General features: G+C 33.6%; 1 protein-coding gene across 10 annotated transcripts in view; it reads left to right on the top strand.

Annotated features, from left to right (window-relative positions):
* The first annotated feature begins 1,951 nt into the window (after nt 1–1,951).
* LOC143222917 (uncharacterized) overlaps nt 1,952–21,284 on the top strand; it is a 57,863-nt gene continuing 38,530 nt past the window's right edge. For 2 of the 10 annotated variants that reach the window (XM_076450095.1, XM_076450094.1), the window contains exon 1: nt 2,043–2,399. In XM_076450095.1, the coding sequence (XP_076306210.1) occupies nt 2,361–2,399 (39 nt within the window). In that variant the 5' untranslated portion in view covers nt 2,043–2,360. Of the gene's footprint in view, nt 1,991–2,038; nt 2,400–18,219; nt 18,297–18,448; nt 18,975–21,149; nt 21,251–21,284 lie in introns of those variants that run through there. The other 8 variants (XM_076450093.1, XR_013012585.1, XR_013012586.1 and 5 more) reach the window with 8 other exon arrangements.

Raw genomic sequence — 21,284 nt, 5'->3', positions numbered from 1 at the left:
TATATACGTTTTACTATATATTTTAGTCATTAAGGCCTTCTACAAAGACAGAAATGATGATGCACTTTCTGCATTCAATTTTCGAACATTACTTATGGGATGACCTGATAGTTATGGTCTTCCCTTTTATTTTACCCATAATTACTTGATTATCTTATGTGAAGGTAGTGCTTTGTGTATGTAAATTAGCGATACACTGGATACTAATGATACTTGAAAATTACATGAATTTACAAAACCAAATAAATCACACTTAAAGAAATCCAATAACTCAAATGTTTTTCTTACGTATGTTTTTAGTGTTTCTCTGATAATCTAACCGCGAACCAGTAATGTTTATATTTGAACAAAATGCAAAATTAATAATTTATGGTTGACATAGGAGTAAATGTTGCATATTAATGACACATTTTATTCGGTGGATACAGCAGATGACCCGATGTGGCTTTGCTATAAGAAAAAAGCATACACACATTTTATTAGAGTTATTTCGTCATTACGAAATTGTCTGATAGGTAGCAGTAAATTGACGTGACTTACAATGATAAAATACGGAATTTGATTCCACAAAATCATCTTAGCGCGTTTCATTCTATAGCTTTGTATACGTGCATATACTTTGTTTGTTTTTTGGAATTTCGCACAAAGCTACTCGAGGGCTATCTGTGCTCGCCGTCCCTAATTTAGCAGTGTAAGACTAGAGGGAAGGCAGCTAGTCATCACCACCCACCGCCAACTCTTGGGCTACTCTTTTACCAACGAAAAGTGGGATTGACTGTCACATTATAACGCACCCACGGCTGGGAGGGCGAGCATGTTTGGCGCGACGGGGATGCGAACCCGCGATCCTCGGATTACGAATCGCACGCCTTAACACGCTTGGCCATGCCGGGCCCAAATTGTGTTAGACATACATGCTCAATTTGATAAATGCCATACCATCACATTTGCTGAAGTGGTAAAAAAGTACTTAGTTTCAGAAACAAACACCACAAATATCAGTTTATAATTTTCATCTTACTTGGCATTGAGACGTTCATCAGCAAGTGCTATAAATGTCTTAAAGCCAGCATTCAGTGCAGCAAATAACACCCGAGCCATATTCTTAAGGAGGATATTATGGACGGAATAACTTTGCCATAAAAAAATGTCCATTCTGCTAATTAAGTGTGTTATTGAATGCATTTCACACATTTTGAATTATTTATGTCACTTACATTTCTTTTGACTCTTCTCCAATTCCCTGCTTGTTTACACTTAGTGACTTGTATGTTTCTTCCAAATTTCACATTTTCTTCATTGACTGGGTAAATGGAATGTACTCGTGTACAGTCAAGAACCAACTTTAGAATGTTATGTGCTTGAAACATAAAACAATGACGCTTGTTTTTCCGTGACTCTGTTCTAGAGCGATTTCTGCTCAAACTGAACTGAAGCTAATCTGTTGTAATCTTCACATAAAATGTTTTTCTACTAGGTGCAAATTTCGCACAAAGCTACTCGAGGGCTATCTGTGCTCGCCGTCCCTAATTTAGCAGTGTAAGACTAGAGGGAAGGCAGCTAGTCATCACCACCCACCGCCAACTCTTGGGCTACTCTTTTACCAACGAAAAGTGGGATTGACTGTCACATTATAACGCACCCACGGCTGGGAGGGCGAGCATGTTTGGCGCGACTCGGGCGCGAACCCGCGACCCTCAGATTACGAAGCACACGCCTTAACGCTCTAGGCCATGCCAGACCACGTGCATATACATACGTACATATAGAATTGAAGAAAAAGACAAATACAATGATAATAAAAGAAATATTTAAGTTTCATACCCATATTATTTTAATACGCCTCAGTTTATTGTATTATTTCAAACTGTCTAAATTTAATATAAGTAAAATGCTTTTTAGGGTATTATTGTTATTTCCTGTTCTTAAATGCGTGTCCTTAGAAGGATAGCCTGAAATATTAATGATAATATAACCTACGACAACAGCGGTAAGCTTGATTTTTATTTTTGCTATTCCTATTGGTATGTATATTATGAATTATAATTTTAACTGAAGGACGTTTAGGAAGGTTTAATTCATGATTTTTTTAAAATTTGGCAATATTTTTAGAATAGAATATGCTAGTATTAATTATAGTAGTAATTCATTGAAATTAAATTTTCAAAGCACGTGATCGCGACCAACGAATTATATCTTTTAAACTTTTAAGTTTAACAATAAAGTGCGTATTTAATTTGTTACGTTGCATTGTGATGGTGTTACCGGCGAGTGTAAAAAATAATTCTGTTTATTAGAATGGTTCGTAACCTGTAATAAATAAATAAAATGCTACCAAATTGTGTCTGCTACAGTAATTCATGTCAGCAGGAGAAGAGGAAGACCGTTCCTTTTCCCGAGTGAGTATACCTTCATACAATAATAAAGTTGTTAAAAATAAAATCCAAAGATAAAATTACAAATGTGTTGTAACAAATATACTGTAATGTGGCGTTGACACTGTCATAGTGTCAATGACAGTGCAGATTATTGTGTTGTTGAGCCGGTACGTACAAAGTTCAATCTTACATAGTTATACCATTGCTAGTGTGACACACAAAACCTATGAAACAGAAAGATGAAAGAATCCCTCCAAAGATATTCTGTATGGGGATCTGGTGGCAGGAAACAAAATCAAGTGGACACCCCTTCCCTTATCTACGCCGCAACGGTAGTACAAGGAGGATTGTAAAAGTGATGTGGAAATTTTTAAAATTTGTTTTGACAACTGGGAAGGAGTAACAGAAAATTGCAGTGCTTAGTAAAGTGAAGGAAGGCATGAAGGAAAGTGAAAAGAGCTCGGGGACTATCAGAAAAGAATTGAACTCAACAGCCTTAATGCCTAACAACCTTTGTCTGCTCAAACTGTAACAGTGTGCTTCTCCCAAGTAGGACCATACAGTAGTACAAGAAAGTGCTTAAATAATTACTTTTTGTGTGCTTAATCTATAGTCTTGAAAGACTTGCAGTTTCCTACAGTTGGAGATTTGTGTTCAAGAATAAAAATAATTAAATTTTTGGGTCTGCCACAACTTGGGAGTAATACTGAGATCTAAAGTGTAAGGGTGTTTACAAAAACAAAATTTTTAAATTTTGTAAATTGTGATATCAGTGTGATATCTTAACACGCTGAAAATACAAGATTCTTGTTAATGCATCACTTGTCATTTCTCAGCCTTATATTCAGTGACTTTAGTATACAGTGTATACAATTTTTGAAGTTTTTAATTATGGTTACAAAGCTACTTTGGGAATGGTGGGTTCTTTACTGATTGGCTAATAATGCCCATCCTTCTCCTCCAAACCCATGTTCAATGTCATGATTGGAATGCTAACAACTTGCTTGTGAGAAAAAAAGATAAGAAAATCATCTAGCCTGTCTGCAGGCTGAGACAGACTCCTAAGAGCCAGGCTTTCTTAAGTGTTCATTTTTGAACTGGAAAATATCGATAAAAGAATCTTCTCTCATAAGTATGCTTATACGGTTTTTGAAGGTGACACTCACTTGACATGTTTCAAAAACTCCTGCATATTAAATATTTAGTTTGTGTGCATGCATGTATCCATAGAGAGACATTAAAGTGTAAAATCTCGTATTACAAAGTTAGCAAAATGAGTGTTTTTTTTCAAATGTATGTTCTGCTGTAGAAAATTTCATATTGGTTTGTTTTAGTTTTTCTCTTTTTGGTGTAAGGATGCGGCACTAATATATGAATATAGTTAACATTAATTTCAGGTTAAGAATACTGAAAAATAATGACACTAGCTTATTAACTGTATTCTCATCTTACTTAGAAAGACAACCATTGTCTAATGACACTTATGAAAGTGAAGTTTCACATTGTTAAAAGTATATTGTAGTGCCTGCATAATGCACAACTTACTGTGACTTGTGTGTCAATTTACTTGTAGTAAATGCTACTGTATCTGTATGTACATGTATGCATGAATGAATCCTAGTGAAATATTTTTTGTATTTTTAAGTTAATCTATCAATTCATTTATGGAAGGTAGGATAAGGTTTGTTGTGTTCTCTTAAAATTATCCACATAAGACATGTGGCAAAGTAACTATGCTATCTCTTTATCAGGAGGTGGTGGCCCTGAAAAGGACCATTTTATTAAATACTTTTTTGGTAGCTATCAACGAACTTCTTCTCTGTCTTCTTGGGCAATAAGACAGCCAGAATGTTTCATTTAGAATGCTGCCCTGAGTGCCAGTAACACCTGATAGCAACTTGAGTTCTTCACTGTTGTGAATGGCAGGTTTGCCAAAAACCTGATACTCAGACTACATTTTATCATGGTTTTTCACCTTGATTAGCATGACTGCTGTCTCTCATGTGTTCTGTATCAGATTATATAGTACTTAGAATAAAGTCAAAAAGCAAATAAATTGTAAGAAAGGTTTTCTATTATGCTGCTGTTTTTCTGTTATAATATTTTAGCAACTGACTTTATTGACCATACTAAAATTCCAAATTTGAAACCCATTATAGAAATGTATATCCCATCTGCATATCAGCAAAGATAGGTGCAGAAATTACTGTGATTGCCTTTACATTTCAACAGTAAATTTAGCTATAACAGGCTAATAAAAATACTTTTGTATTAGACTACTTCCACAAATCATAAGCTTTTATTATATTGTGGTATTATACTAAGAAGTGCAAAGAATATGAGAAGTGGAACTAAAATGGTTATTTCCTTTTCTCATTTTGTGAACTCCTTTATGTGCATCTTACCATGTCGCTAATTATCTGTTTTTATAAATAGCCTTATAATTATTGCCCACAGAGTTAGCTTGTAATTTTTTGGTCATTTAAGCCTAAACTATCACTCTCACCATTTGAATGTTATACAGTTAGAGATACTCGCCCATTAGGTAATCCCACTTTAAAGATCTTTTCATGTAGGAAAATGATTTGTGGCAAATACGTTTCAAATGCACCTTATCTTATTCATCTGAATATCATAGAAACTAACTATGGCAGGAAAAGCATTATGTACTCTATATATTCCTCTCTGAAGCAAAACTGAAGTAAAGAACACATAAAGGAGTTCATGCAGTTTTTATGTTCAGTAATTTGTATTGAAGAATGTTACTGATAATAAGTGTTTTGGTTGTTGTGACAGAATGGCATAATTTGAGTATCAATGCTATGTACATGTGTACAAGAGATTATGTTCTGTAAAAACTAATTATGTTACAAGTTCCAAATGGACATACCTAAAATATTTTGTTACCTTATTTTTGGGGTATGATTAAATAAAATTCAGTAGCATTAGCTAATTTTCAGTGTTTTGGTAACTGCAGTCATAAAAATTGCAGCAATTCCCATATCCAGTCTCTACAAAAGTTGTGTAGAAATATCTGACATAGAAGCTTTGTCATTTGAGAAACTTTTCAACATTTTCTTAACAAGCTTGGAGATAATGAGAATTTTGTTTGATCTTTTTTCCATCTGTCAGTTTTTCAGGATGAGGAATATTGTATAAAATGGTATAAGTAAATATTAAATAAAAATGCAGAGAAGATTCTCTCCTTTCAGTTTACCTCCTCTGGCACCTAAACATCTACCCACGTTTGCCATGTGTGGTGACCCATGAAGGGGAGGAAAGAATCATGGTGGTTAAGTGGTCTAACTCTAACAAATCACTTTGGCTTTGAATTCTTGTAGATGGAAGGCCTTGGTCTACCCCCTTCATCCTTAAGGGTCAGTCAGCTATTCCACTTGGGCTAGGGTCAACTGAGTACTTATGTTTGACATTCTCAACAGGTGTTGTAGATATTGTGTCTGATACTGGTGGTCTGGTATAATGCTCATGAAACCATACCATTGCTGCAGTGTCCTTGTTTGGCATTGTAGCACATACCTTCGTAGGGTTCCACCATGATGGGTGGGGTCAATGGGCAGTGAAGTGTCTTGCCTTTATTGTGGATTAAAAAACAACAGATTATTGTAAAATGGCCATGCATGGATGACTTTGTAAAATCACTGTTGCAATTAGATTTTGTACCTCAATTTCTAACTGTCTATTCCTTATCTGAGAAATCTTTGAGCAGATGTCCCCTTTTTTATTCTAAAGGGATTAAGAGGGGCTTGCTGGCTTCCATAAGTCAGTAAAGAAGTTGCATTCTGGAGACATTTTGGTTGAAACATCTTCACTACAACATACCAAACCCCTTTAGAAATCGAAGGCCATCTGGGGAAATACTCATTGAGGTTACTCCACATGTTCAGGTGTTTCCTGGAATCTACCCTATATTACAGCCCAGAGAAGTAAAACAACCATTTTTTTTATGTTCTCAGTCTTTGGGATCTAAAAATTCACCCATGTGTTTGCCGTGTGTGGTGACCCATGAAGGGGAGGATAGGATCCTGGTGGCTGAGGAGTCCAACCCTAACACACCACTTTGGCCTTCAATTCCTGTAGATGGGCAGCCTTTGGGTCACCTGGCTGGTCTACTTGGGCTATGGTCAACCAAGTATCAGTGTTGCATGTTCTCAACAGGTGTTGTGGACATTGTATCCGATGCTGGTGCTTGGGAATAGTGCTCATGAAACCCTGCCATTGCTGTAGTGCCCTTGTATGGGATTGTAGTTTAGCATCAAGGCAGGTTATCTTAATTGCATAGTACAGCCATACATTCCAAATCCTCTTGGATGTTTCCATTGGCAGCAGTTCACTCACATGAAGATGTCATGTCATCGTTCTTTGACGTGCTCATTGAGGTGGCAAGGACCACGATGCCTATGAGTGTGAAATGGGCCCTCATTGTATCAATTGCAATGGCCTTCATCTATCATACTTTCATTCCTTCCCTAAATGGATGGAGGATAAAGAGGTGCAGTGTTTGAAAACGATTCAAAACATTACTAACCCTGAGGCTTGAAAGTTGCTGTCCACTACTTCATCTCAGTTGTATGCTGCTACTCTTCATTCCGCTACTACAGTTTATGTGCAGATGGATCTCTCTGTCTCTCCAAAAGAATTGTTCTCAAACCAAATGAAAAGTCTTGACCTCCATGGTTAAAAAAATTGATGAATCAAGTTCAACATCCATCTCTGTCCCAAACATACATTCCAGCAAATCCCAAGATCCACTTCCTTTGGTTCCAAGTATGGGCATTTCCTTGAGTACATCATCTTCTCCTACCCCATGATGCAAAGCAATCATTCATTCATGTACTCAGTTGCTGGAATCCTCTTCCAATAGTAAAGACCAACCCAATTGACCCAGGGCAGGATCCACAGAGGCTGATAGACCTCCCTTGAGTAAAGACAGCAAAGAAAAAAGAAATGGTCATAAACAAAAGGGTTCTCCACCCAATTTGCCTACACATAAATAAAAATGGTCACCTTCAATGGAACTGTCGAGGTTTACGTTATAATATGGATGACATCAAAACTTTGATTGCTTTTTACAGTCCTGTATGTCTTTCCTTACAGGAAACATTTCTGAAACCTGCTTATACAGATACCTTTTGGGCAGTTTTCTTTGTACAGAAATTCCAGGCTGCATGATGAATGAGTGCATGGAGGGGTTGCACTGTTGGTTGATCAGCATGTGCCAACCCTGTCTTTGCCACTCGACACACCCTGGAGGCTGTAAACATTCATGTTTTCTTTGGTCTTACCATCACTGTTTGTTCTCTCTACCTGTTGCTTGAAGAGCTTTATGATGAATCAGACCTTGATGCTTTTATTCAACAGTTGCTGTCTCCCTTTTTAATCCTGGGAGACTTTAATGGACATTATTTTCTCTGGGGAAGTGCTGATATTGATAGCAAAGGTTGCTCTGTAGAGCATATATTCTCTGATCACAATCTTTCTCTTTTCAATAGTAATTCTTCTACTTATTTTTATGCACCTATTCAGTCCTTCACTGCTATTGATCTCTCAATTTGCTCCCCTTCACTATTCCTCCATTTTTCATGGAGGGTTGACAATAATCTTATTGTGATCATTTTCCTATAACTTTGAGGAAGACTGGTCGTGGTTCATGCCACCCAACCCATGTGCAGTGGTGGAAGCTGGATCAAGCAAACTGGCCCTCTTTTACTGCTCTCACAGAACTTGATCCTGCCATTGTCTGTAAGCCATCAGTAGAAGACTGTGTGGCAGCAGTAACAGACTATATTATACTAGCAGCTGTTCAATGTATTCCTAAAACCTTGAAATGTTTTTCCAGGATATCTTCATCTGTGGTGGAATCCTGCCTGCTACATGGCACGGAAGGCTCAAAAATGGGCCATTACACATGCTAGGTGGGTAAGATGTCAAAGCCAGAAGGAGCTTTGGATTAAGTTCACAACCAGCATATCTTCTACCACCAGTTCCAGAGGGATTTCCTTTTTCCTTTCGAGCTTATTGTCTCTATGACTGTAATTATGTGACTGTCTTCCTGTCAAGTTATAATTACAGTTATGCTCCAGAAAGTCCTTTACAACTTGTATTATTGTAGTTTTTCTCTTACTGCTGTAAACTAGATGTAAACATTGGTTTTAATTCTATTTGTGTTTTTTAACTTTGTTTTGTTTTACCTAACTTCCTTTTATTAGTTTTACTAAATTTGATTTTAACTTTTTACTGGATGTTTGGCACAGATAGCCAAGCTGCTTTATGCTAGAAAACACAAAATCAACTAACCAACCATTCATATAGTTTCACAATAGTCTTGTGCATTTGAAAGTAATGGAGCACACAAACACCAGATTGTTCTTCTTGCTCATTCCAAGAGTAATGAAGTTAGTGTTTGACTATCTTGTCCAACTCTTTGTGTGGAAAGGATGTTTCATCCTCAAGTTTTTCATTGGATTTGCCCTTGTCTAGCAGCACCACAGATGTAGGTTTTTTCTATACAATGGAATGCTCAGCTCCTATCCATCTGGTCTCCAGTGCTCCATCCTCTAGCTTTGGGAGTAAATGCTCTCAGCCAGGATTGGTAAAGTCTTAATATTTTTGCATTTATTCTCTCCAATTCTTCTGGCACTGATTTGCTCCATTACTTTTCATATTCTTCTGGTGGAGCACTATGGTAGCTAGGTCAACTCTGGTTTCTACTCCAGTATCTTTAGGACTGTTAAACTCTTCTCCTTCCTTCCTGGCCATCTCTCTTACATCAGCCTTAGTAAGACATTTCTCATTCAGTAAACTGCATTCTTTGACTTCACATCTGGCTTTTATGTGGTCCACTGCTTGACATCAGGGACTGAAATATCAAGTGGCATCTTTATTAACACATACCATTTGACATTATTCTGTGGAAGTTTATTGAAGGAAATTGGTTACTTTTCATCGGTGGTCTCTCAAACATTGTTCAATTCTTTGTGTCCCATAATGCCATATTTCTCAATTTTTGACAAAATTGTTTGACAGATGTTTTGCAGCTTCATTTGTTGCCTTGTATAATGCTGCCCTATCAGTTACTTTTTGTGATTGTAAGAGAATAAAAGTTTTTCAGTCCTTAGTTTTGTCATTATTTTTAAAATTATCCAAGACTATATGTCCTTGTCATTCTTTCCAGGTTCCTAATTGGAATGTTATATTGGTTCTGCATGCATTAACCCTCAGCGTGGATTCCTTTATGTGGTGATGGAACCTCACTGGGAAGGTTCTGTTCTTTCAGTTTATCTCCTCTGGGATCTAAACATCTACCCATGTGTTTGCCATGTGTGGTGGCCCCTGAAGGGGAGGAGAGGATCCTGGTGGTTCAGGGATCCAACCCTAACACACCACTTTGGCCTTGAATTCCTGTAGACAGGCAGTCTTTGGTGGCCCCCTTTGGGTTGCTTGGCTGGTCCACTTAGGCTAGGGTCAACCAAGTATCAGTGTTGAATGTTCTCAGCAGGTGTTGTGAACATTGTATCTGATGCTAGTGTTTGGGTATAATGCTTGCAAAACCCTGGCATTGCTGCAGTGTCCTTGTTTGGCATTGTAGTGCATCCCCTCATAAGGCTCCATGGTGGGTTGGGTCAGTGGGCACCGAAATATTTTTTTTATTATGAATTCTCCAAATAAAAACCTAAATAGTGAAAAAACAGTCCATTGTTAAACGACCACATCTTGAAGTCTCTGAGCAGCAATCTTCAACATATGTAACACCTGTTGTACCCCATTTTCTTATACTACATTCTCTTCTAGACCAACTTTAGGGCAAATATGTCCCTTTTTCATTCAGAAGGGACTAGAGGAACTTGCTGGCTCTCCTAAGTCAATAAAGAAGCTTCGATCTGGTGACATATTGGTAAAAATATCCACAACTCAACAGAGTGAACTCCTCTTGTATTTAAAGGCAATTGGGGATATATTTATTGAGGTTACAACTCTTGTTACTTTGAATTCATCACGAGGAGTTATTGTTGAGAGTGATTTTAAGAACATCCCCGAGTCGGAGATTCTCGCTGGTTTATCCACCCAAGGAGTTTCTGCTGTGACACTATCTCCACTCCCAAAGATGGAATTACGATGCCAACCAATGTCCTTATACTGACATTTGTATCATCACGTCCACCTATCACAGTCAAGGCAGGTTATATTAATTGCAGCATATGGCAATACATTCCAAACCTTCTTGGATGTTTTCATCAGTCTTGGTTCGGTTGCTCAAAAATGTCATGTTGTAGTTCTTTGGCATGTGCTCTTTGTGGTGGCAAGGACCATGATGCCTGTGAGTGTGAAACAGACCCTCATTGCTTAAATGCAATGGCTCTCACCCATCCTACTTTCGTTCTTGCCCTAAATGGTTGGAGGAAAAAGAGGTGCAGTGTTTGAAAATGACTCAAATCATTACTTAGCCTGAGTCTCGAAAGTTGCTGTCCACCACTTCATCTAGGATGTATGCTGCTGCACTTCATTCCACTACTACAGTGGGAGTGCAGACAGATCTCTGTGTCTCCAAAAAAAAATCATTCTCAAACCATATGAAAAGTCATTTGGCTTCCATGGTTAAAAAAATTGATGAATCAAGTTCAACACCCATCTCTGTCCCTAACATACATTCCAGCAAATCCCAAGATCCACTTCCATTGGTTCCAAGTACAGGCATTTCCTCAAGTACATCTTCTCCCACTCCAAGATGCAAAACTATCATTCATTCACTCTCTTGGTCACTAAAATTTCTTCCAGCAACAAAGACCTGCACAATTGACCCAAGGCAGGATGCATCTTTGGAGTCATTTATGCTTTTACAAGTCTACACTAACTACTAGTAGACTAATAACTAAATTTGCAATTGCAAAAAGCTCTGTTTAGATGGTTGTTCCACAAGATTACCTTGGCACTCTCTAGGTAGTGAAAATTGTTCTGTATCAAATATCATATACAGTACTGGACTGCCATTCCTAGATTATCATGAGTAAAACATACAGGGACTTTGCACATCCCTGCTAACTCCTAACTTCAATAAATTATGGTTTGTTTGCTTTTCAAAATAGAGAATGTTATTTGACTATTGCACTCTCTATCAAGCATCATTCCTTGGGGCTCTCCAACATGAATCTTCCTCCTCTCTGCTGGGGGACCAAGGATGTCTTTACCACTGTCTTCAGTTGCTGGAATGTTGAACATGTGTATGTTCCTCCTGATTGATGTTTGAACTCTTTATTCCATTCAAGGAGAAGAGGGCAAAGCTGGATGCTCTTCCAACCTTAACTCTGCATGGTTTTTCCCAGAAGAGTCAGTCTAGGTTACACAGAAACCTTGTAATTTTTGTTGAGAAATGACACTTTGCTGCCTTATTGTGTGAATATGGCCTTTTTATTTCATCATTCTCATGTGATTTCTGTGACTATAGAAGACAGTTTTAAACTTCTTGTTTGGTTTTGCACAAAATGTTTTTAAAAAAATAAACAAAAATATTGAATTTTAAAGAAATTATTCAACTATATATGTTCCATGTTCTAACATTATATTGATGTCAATACATGTTTTTGTATTTTGTTGTTTATAGCAATTAAAGAAAACTTGAAAAAATAAAGTTGTGTGTACATATTATATTGTATATTATGACGTTTTTTTTCAATTTTACTGTGGGAAATCTTGTAACACAGATTGTTGCACTACCCCTAAAGTCATGTTATGCCCAGGGAGTACTGTAGTGTGTATTTGTCTATTACATTGTGCTGTCATTATATAAAGATAAAAGGGTAGCTTAGATTTATTGTGTTTGCTTTTGTTATGTGGTTGTCTCAAGGTCAATGAAGTCAGTTGAACCTCATACAGTTAGTATTAGGGTAGAGAAAATAATGGAATATCATATCTTACTTTAAAAAAATAAATAAATAAAAATGAAAATACAAATTTATTTAGAAGGTTCTAGAATTCATACAAATGAAATACAAAACTAAGATAAAAATGTATTTTTATTAAGATGAAAATAAGATTGCACTCTTGTGGACTTGGTAAAAAATCTAAGTTCACAAATCTTCGGTAGAAATAATTTCTAAAAAAAAAAAAAGAAACTAAATATTTGTGGGCAATGGTGTAATATGGAATAAAAGATTCATGAAGTTAACACATTACATTCAAAGTTATAGTATGTATAGTTTCATAGTTATGGTGATTACAAGGTCAGTCAAATTGTCTCAGTCCAAATATGGAAAGATTAAAGGATTTTTACAGATGGTAAATATATTAGAAAAATTATAAGCTTGGTGAATGATGACTGACTGCTTCCTACATATTGGGAAACTTTAATATTTAAAAACTGAACATTAAGTTATGTGGCATGAAGTTTTGTTAATCTAATTGCACCAATCAACACACAACTAAGACTAGCTTTGACATCAGCAACCCCTGGGTAACCTGTTTTACTAAATTTACAGAGTGGATGATAACATCAATCAACACACTTTCAGATATGCCGACTTGCATGAAGAAACATCCACACGAAAGAAGTCTTATCAGAACAATACTAATCAATTAAGAATCGCTACATGATTAACAACTTTGACTTAAACCTGAAAAAAACCAGTATGTAAGCTGAAATATTCCCCTGTAGTAGCAGGCAAGAGCAGTCCATAAAAGTCAGAACTCTACTAAATTTTAGAAAAGTCTGGTAACCAATATTTTTTTAATTTATGCTCAATGGCTCATCATAGTTTAACTTATGTATTTATTAAAGAAAATGTGCAAACTGTTATTTTAAAATTCTTACAATAATACATTATAAGAAAGATTAAATGGGAATATTTTTTGTAGGTATCCTGTTTGTCTTGACAGAAACATGGGTTTTAGTTCTATCATACAGAAAATGTTGACACTTAGGATACTAAGTTTTAGTGTAGATAGACAAGGAAAATAAGTTTGCTTTTTTTCACTTTCTGTATTTTAAGAAGCTTATATTTTTGATGGCTTTATGGTACTACATGGAACAGGTACACGAACTTACACAACATCTGCTCTCTTCTTTATGCTGGAAAACCTAGATAAAACTGTCATACTAACTGGATCACTGCTGGATCCTCTTATCAAATCACTTACAAAATAAAACTGCAAATTAAATGTTCTGAATTATCACTGTATAAAGCAAACCAATATGATTTTGGTTTTTGTACATTTCCTTGTCCATTTCTAACTTGCATTATTTGAATAATTTTGAAGCAAGTGGTGTCTAAAAGCATATAATTCAAGTGACTGTTTTTTGTTTTACAATTTTCAACTTTCTAAAATTAACAGAGCCCTCTTTTTAAACTATGATTGTAAATTTTTAATTATGCTAGAAGTATTTCTTAATTACTTTCTTTAAAATAATCTAAGTATAACATGGTTTTATGTTTGTTTTTTAGTGCAGTGTAAATGTAATTAACTTGTTTCTTATACCTTTTTTTTTTTGAAGTAATTATTTTACAATTCATCTTTGCTATATAACACTTCAGATTGTGATTTGGAACTCAAAGCTTTGGGGTCTTGCAATGGGTGGGCTTCATCCTGAATGAAAATGACCACCTCTTAAGTGTGTAAAAAATAAAAATCTATCCAGCCCATTTTCAGTTTTCTATCAAGCACTAAGAAACAAAATAATTTAAGTCACAGCAAGAGCAATTTCTTTTCAGTATTAAGATTATATTTGTGTACCATTGTCAAGATTGGGTTACATTTAAGAGAGAAACCTGTTTATCTGGATTTGTATCATATGGAATACTTGTTTAACATTTCAGCTAGCCTAAGTATCAGGACACTGAATGGTATAATACATTATGGAGGTTGTCTTGTGTGTAAATACTTTTTATCAAAGGATATTGGAATTAAACACATAGAAGAGAAAATAAATAGTATTCAAAAGAAAAGCTTTCAAGCTCAACACATAACAGTTAGTGATATTTGCATATGTCTCGCTAAAAATGTTTTTCCTTTTGTATATTCCACTGTATGAGCCTTGCAGCAATGACCATGAGAACTTCTTGAACTTTTTAATAATAGCAGGAAATTATTCCATTCCTGAGGTATTTTCTATGTTTATTTGTTGTGGAGTAGAAAAATTGTTTTAACTCTAAACCAGCAGTTGCTGTCAACTATTGTAGTGTGACAAAGTAGTACATCACATTGTTTATAATTTACCTGTGTGTTCTATATTGAAACATGTCTGTTAATAAATATATAATTGCACAGTGACTTTCCAAACACCCTGTATTTGTGCCCATTAGTTCTACTATTCTCACTGATGAATACAAAAGATATAATGCGTCAACTATTGGTTCCCTTTGCTATCTTAGACACATTAATTAGATCTCTTCTAACTGTTCTTTTCATCAAGAGAAAATTTTCCAGAGATTTTGGCCTCTCCTCATATGACAACCTCTATTCCAGGCACCATTCTGGCAACTTTTTCCTGAACCCTTTCCAACATTTTGATGTCTTTCTTAAGATGAAAAGGTGAATATTGAACACCAAACATGTCCGAACCAGTGACCTGTACAATAAAATTATAGCCTATTTAGACTAGTATTCAATATTTCTGGAGATACAACATAAAACCATATTTGCTACCATTAGCACACTGCCTGGATGGTTTTAGACTGATCAACTATTGCACCAAAATCACTTTTTTCATGAGTTGTTAGTCATTCCTATCAAAGTTTTACTTTGATAGCAGCAGCATCTTAATGAAACTTGCAGCAGACTAAAGATACAACTTACTACCTTGAATTATTTATTTAAAAGAACATGTTAGCCTTTTCACAGATTAAAATGGCTTAGAAAACCATTAGGGGACATTCTGAGCTGTTGATTGATTATTCACATGTCATATATTGCAGTAAGTGTACATAAGAAACTGTTTTCAAAAATAGAAAGAGGTGACTGTGTTTGATTCAGTACGTAAGTTATATCTCGGCAAAATAAAATACAATGTTCTTATTTTATATTCTAGCTTGTTAATATTAGTAATTTGAATACCTAATTTGTATGAAACTATAAGCTTAGTATTTTGACATCAGATATCTAATTTTAAGCAGTACTGCCTATAGAATACCACATAACTCTCTTAAAATCTACAATTAAGCATGTTCTTTTAATATTTACTTTTAAATTAAGAAATTAACTCGTATATAATATTAAAGTTTGAGTTATAATCTACAAGTTGATTCCAAACTCGCTGACATAAATTCATAAAATAGTAGTTCAATAAAATTTTGAATTCAAGTCAGCAGATATAATGACATGGCCTTTGACCCATGACCCCTTGCAAAAGGGTTAATTTGGTGTGGCTAATCTCCATTTGTAACAACCCTCTGATTTTTCTATCCAGCCACTCTTCTATCCAATTAGTTAACTTATCTCCTATACCTACAGAGAAATGTTTACAAGCCTTTTATGCAGCACTCTGCTAAATGCATGCTGAAATTCCAGATACACCAAATCTACACCCTTTACTTCATCTACATTAGCAGCAACCTCTTTAAAGAAATGTCAAAAGATTTGTAAGTCAAGATTTTCCCTTAGTGAAACCATGTTGACTATTCAATAAAATTCAATATTTGGTTAAATGACTTTGGAAATATGTAACCAGAATATCATGTCTTATATCTATGTGCAGCAAAGCATTAAACCTATTAGAGCAATGATCACTTGCACTGATATAGTCACCAATTTCCATCCTGTCAGTCATTTCTGTATTTAAAGTAAACAAAATGTCTAATTTAGCATTGTTTCTAGTTGGTTTATTGATTAACTGGTGAAGAAAACCATTCTGAACAGTTGCAAATAACCTTTCTCCCTCATGGTTTGAATCTAGTGTTTCCCATTTTATGTCTGAAATTAAAATCACCCATAACAAACTTTTACCATTTTACTTTTATTTACCAAAATTACTATATTTACTTATTATTGTGCCCAAATTACAAAATATTATAACATAGTTATCAAATAACTCTGAAATCTGTAAGAGAGTATGTTTCAACATCTCTCATCAGTATATTAGCATTTAGTACATAGTAATATTGTTGTAACTGACAAAACAATATGAAATGTTTCCTTTATTTCAGGAAATGCATTGAATGTTCAAAACATCTTTGACAATTTGTTTTCAGCTCTGTTAGGTCTTAAATATTTATAGCTTATATTGGACTATATATAGTTATTACTGTAACATTTCCCTTAGGCACATTATTAATATATCAGTATATTAAACAAAAGTTTGAGGATTTATGTTGAATAGCATTGTTCTTGCTACAATGTCAAAATAAACTGAATTTTGTTGTTTAGTATATATTTGAAAATAGTGAATATTTTCAGATGTCATAAGATATTTATTAAATTGTAAATTTGATTTCATCTTTTATCCTGCTTCTAGGATATTTATTTAAATGTGCCTATTATGTATTTTAGTTTAGATGTTGGTAAAAATTTTTTCTTTGTGATTGTATGTTATGCTAATACTAAAAACGCATACATCAACTTTTATGGTACAGTCAACTTGACAAAATGATGTGTGTTTACTGAAATCATGATACTTTCTTTCAGCATATCATGATGATTTTATTGCTTTTACGATGCTTAAATTTTATTTTGTATGCTATATGTTTATACTTAGTTTAACTGTTCATTTTCTATATTATTACTAATCTGTTAAACGTAACAATTTAAATTGTCATGCATTTGTGGTAATATCTGTATTTAACTTTCTCACTGTGGGCTTGGTCAAGTCACCTGAGGTCATGACCACAAATTGACCTGTATAGTTTTAATACTATAACTTTTAATATGTTTTGTGTATCTTCATGAAATTTCACAATCTTTAGTTAGCATAAAGTCTTTTTGTAGACAAAAAAATTAGAATTTTTAAGGCAGTATTTTCAATAAAAAATTATTTGAACATATGGAGCCAGTGTTGACTGTTTTAAGTGTAATGTTAATATTAAAAACTGTTCATTTATCTGAAAATTATCAGATTTCATTTGTGTAATCTCAATTTTCAAAATAAATTTTAAATGTTTTTGTTTTTCAATAAAACTTCCCATTAATCATTCTTTCAAATTTCATGAATAGTTAGCACATTTGACCATCTACTTTGACAGCAAATTTGTATTAGCTCATGTATTCTCAGAGATATGGGCAAAAATTTGGGAAATGTATTTTGTTGGAGCATAGCTAAAAATAAAACAGCAGTCCATGTGATTTCTTGTAGATGTGCATATTCTACAAATTTTGTAAAATGTTGAATAATAGTTAGTTGCAACAGATTGTACAAAAATTTAATAATCAGTATTTTCTTTGGCCACAAACTTTAATTTCATATTTTTTTGGGTTTTTTTTCACATCTATGCTGTTTTTGATTATATATAAATTACTAAAGGAGAGCTTGTGACATCAGCATTAGCTTGTTGCTGTTTAAGACTATTTATTACTCCTCTTGGAGATGTGTTTTTGAACTCACTGTGAAGAAGCTGGTATAGTTAGGGGTGAGACATGAAAAACACCTACATAGTACATATTTTCAGAAAGTTTCCCTAGGTAGCCATTTCTGTAATGTAAACTTTAAAGGAATTAATATTGCAATTTTTTTTATATTTCTTTGTGAAATGTTGCAAAAAATAATGTTTTTGAGTTAAAAATTAATTAAATATAATTATCATTTTTACTTAATGTTTGAAACTTGGCATGCAAAGTGTGCACTCAACACTTAAGAGGTGCTCTCTGGTTATGTTGGTACTAACATGCTTTCTTTTATTTTTAGGAGATTGAATCACTTCATAGTGCTTTGTACTCTGTTCAGTCAGAGCTAAAAGTGATCTGGAAATAATGACACAGTCTGTAAGTTAATATTGTTTCAACACTTATAATGTAAACTATAAATTACTCATAGTTTTTAAAACATATCACATAAGAAATTACATTTACATCTAACATTATCTCAACTTTAGTGAACACAATGAAGTTATCAGTCATATATAATTCCTTTCCAGTATAGGATGTGTGCCTGTCTTTATCCATCAACCAACACCAACTTCTCAAAACTTGTATATCCTTCACCATTTGTCATTGTGTATTATAATGAATTTTAACCTCATGTTTGTATGAATGTAAAAATATAACTTGTACAAAGATGCTGCCTGTTGATGTAATTATGTAAAATATCAGTGAACAGTAATACAGAATGTGTGGAATAACTTTTATGCTGTGGCAGTTCAAAATGCAAACGATTTATAAATAAAACTATATTACTATTTCCTATATGATAAATATTTAAATTCAAACTTGTAATTGATTATTGCATCCAACAAATTTCATAAGCTTTGTACTGAAACAGTGGATTTCACAATCAGATATAAACAAACTTTACATTTGACATATAACAAAAATATATCTTAATATGATTGAATCTACATGAGGATTATCAAAATGTTTATAAAAATAATTTAGGTAATGAAGAAATTCCTTGATAATTGTAGTATGCAAGTAATTGTGTATTCATTTTGTTATTACACTATAACCCACTTATTACTGTATTCATCTATTCTGTGAAATGATGTTTATGTTTCATTTTATGTCTAAGTATTTTTATGTAAAATTTTTGTCATAGATTTTATCATTGTTATCATAATAATAATAAAGATTTAAAAAAACCTACTTGTTAAGTGAGTTTCGTTGGTTTTTTTATAACTTCCTGTTGGCTTAAGTTTTACTGTCAAACTCTAAAATTTGCTAATCTTCTTCTTGGAGAGAGCTTACCTTTCAACCTGTGATTACAACTTCAGGACTTCATTACACATTGCTGCATGGGAATGTAATGTGAAAATGTCAAAATACCTTCTTCAGCATGGAGTAAGTGTTCACATGCAAGACAGAGAACACAAGTGCTCAATCCAGGATGGTAGTGAATTTGATTATCATTCCATTATAAAACTGATAAAGACAGCTGGAAGCCATCTTTGTCTTCCTCTCATCACCTCAGCAGATAATCTTAAGATTTGTGAATTCAATCTACTTCCTATTACAGTTAGTATAAAGCTATAATTAACAGGTTTGTGTGGTTTGTGCTTCATATTCTACACCTTATTGCTATAGAAGAAAAAAATTTGTTGTACTGTAGTTAAACAAATAGTGTAGAAACATTACCATTAACAGTAAAAATTGATATTCAAGAAACAGTAAATGTTAACCCTTTATCCACCATGACCCTGCATTGTGAGGATCTAATGCAGGTTTTGTCAAATTTTGTCCCCAAAATAAGACTAATAGATGAAATTATTCGAAACTAGACAAGAACACTCCTAAAGGTATGTAGTGTAAAACAAATGTATTTTATCTTAAACTTGTTTTATTAATTTATTTTTTTATTATACATTTATTTGATTGTGCCAATAATTTTGTTTACTCTGCCAACAAAATATATCAAATGTGTGAATAAAGCTTGAAATATGCTCTCAAGGCATATATTGTCTCTGTTATGGTAAGCTCATATTTCTGAATAGTAAGTTGTATCTTTAATATAAACTAAATTTAATACATACTCTTAATTTGTTTTATTTAAATCTGTTATTTTAAATAAAAAGAATATAAAAGCTGTAATTACTTTCAGTACAAAGTGCTAAGCCTACTTTACTTTTAAAGACTTTGCACTCGCATATCAGTAAATCGTAACCCTAATGCAGGTGAATCAACTTTTGTTTCTAGAAACATTCATTTTGAATGAATACTGCAATATAGTGATTAAAATGAATAATTAACCAATAAAACAACTTTTTGAATTCTATAAAAAAAAAAAAGCACGTATATGCTTTATGTAGTTCTTTTTCAAAAGCAAGATTTTCAAACGTTCCTAACGTAATTTTAGACTGTAGTTAATGTGTCTGAAGTTTGTCATGTTTTGCTTATCTTATGATGTGTCAATGCAAAATACAGTGCATTGAACAAAGTGGTAATATAATTGACATCTTAAGTAGTTTTGGTTAAAATTTCTAAAACTGATGTTGAACATGTCCAGACATTTTTATGAAGCAAAAATGTTTAAATGTTCATTATAGATGATTGAACAAGAACTAAAGTGAAATAATTAATTTTTTTAAATGTTTAAAGAAAATATTTAAGCCTTAGAGGTTATTTAAAACACATTTTGGATATGTTTAGGTTAATTCTTTCTTTGAACTTCATTAAGCAATTTAATATTATAGCATTATTTAAAAAACTAAAATTTAAATACAATTTAAAATAAGTAATCTTTAACTTTTTCATTTTGCTGTTGTAATTCTCCCTCGTGGCAAAACAAAATGGACATGGTGGAGAGAGGATTAAATGAAACTTGTGAAAACAAGCACAGATCATATACTTCTGTTAAGAAAAAAACTAACTAAAGCTTCAAACTTAAAAGTAGATTGCTATTAAAAACAAAATGCTTTAGTTCATTGTGTGTATTATGCTATTTTCATTTATCTGGAACACAGATTTTACACTTAAAAACTGCTTTAAAAATAAGAATACTATTTCATTTATTATCAAGACAATATGGAAAATATAAAGTGTACTTAAGTCATATTTTTAAGTTACTAGAAGTAAGAGGCTGGTCAGTGTCCTTAATCAAACTAACTAAAAAATTAATTTATTCCCCCTTTTTTTTTCTTAAGTAATTACACTCTTAAATATGACTGTTCTTAACTAACCATATAGTGCAGTTGAAAGGAACACTGTACAGTGACTGAAGCCTTTGACAATAACTGCTGCTAACCGTAAAGAACAAAATGGTTGCAAAAAGGACAGCTCTGCATGCTGTGAGTATAATGAAATCTGATTTCTAGGTATACA

The sequence above is a fragment of the Tachypleus tridentatus genome, chromosome 8 (genome assembly GCF_004210375.1).
Source record: "Tachypleus tridentatus isolate NWPU-2018 chromosome 8, ASM421037v1, whole genome shotgun sequence".
Taxonomy (NCBI): Eukaryota; Metazoa; Arthropoda; class Merostomata; order Xiphosura; family Limulidae; genus Tachypleus; species Tachypleus tridentatus.
The sequence above is the reverse complement of the archived record's forward strand: the minus strand, read 5'-3'. Positions and strand labels throughout refer to the sequence as shown.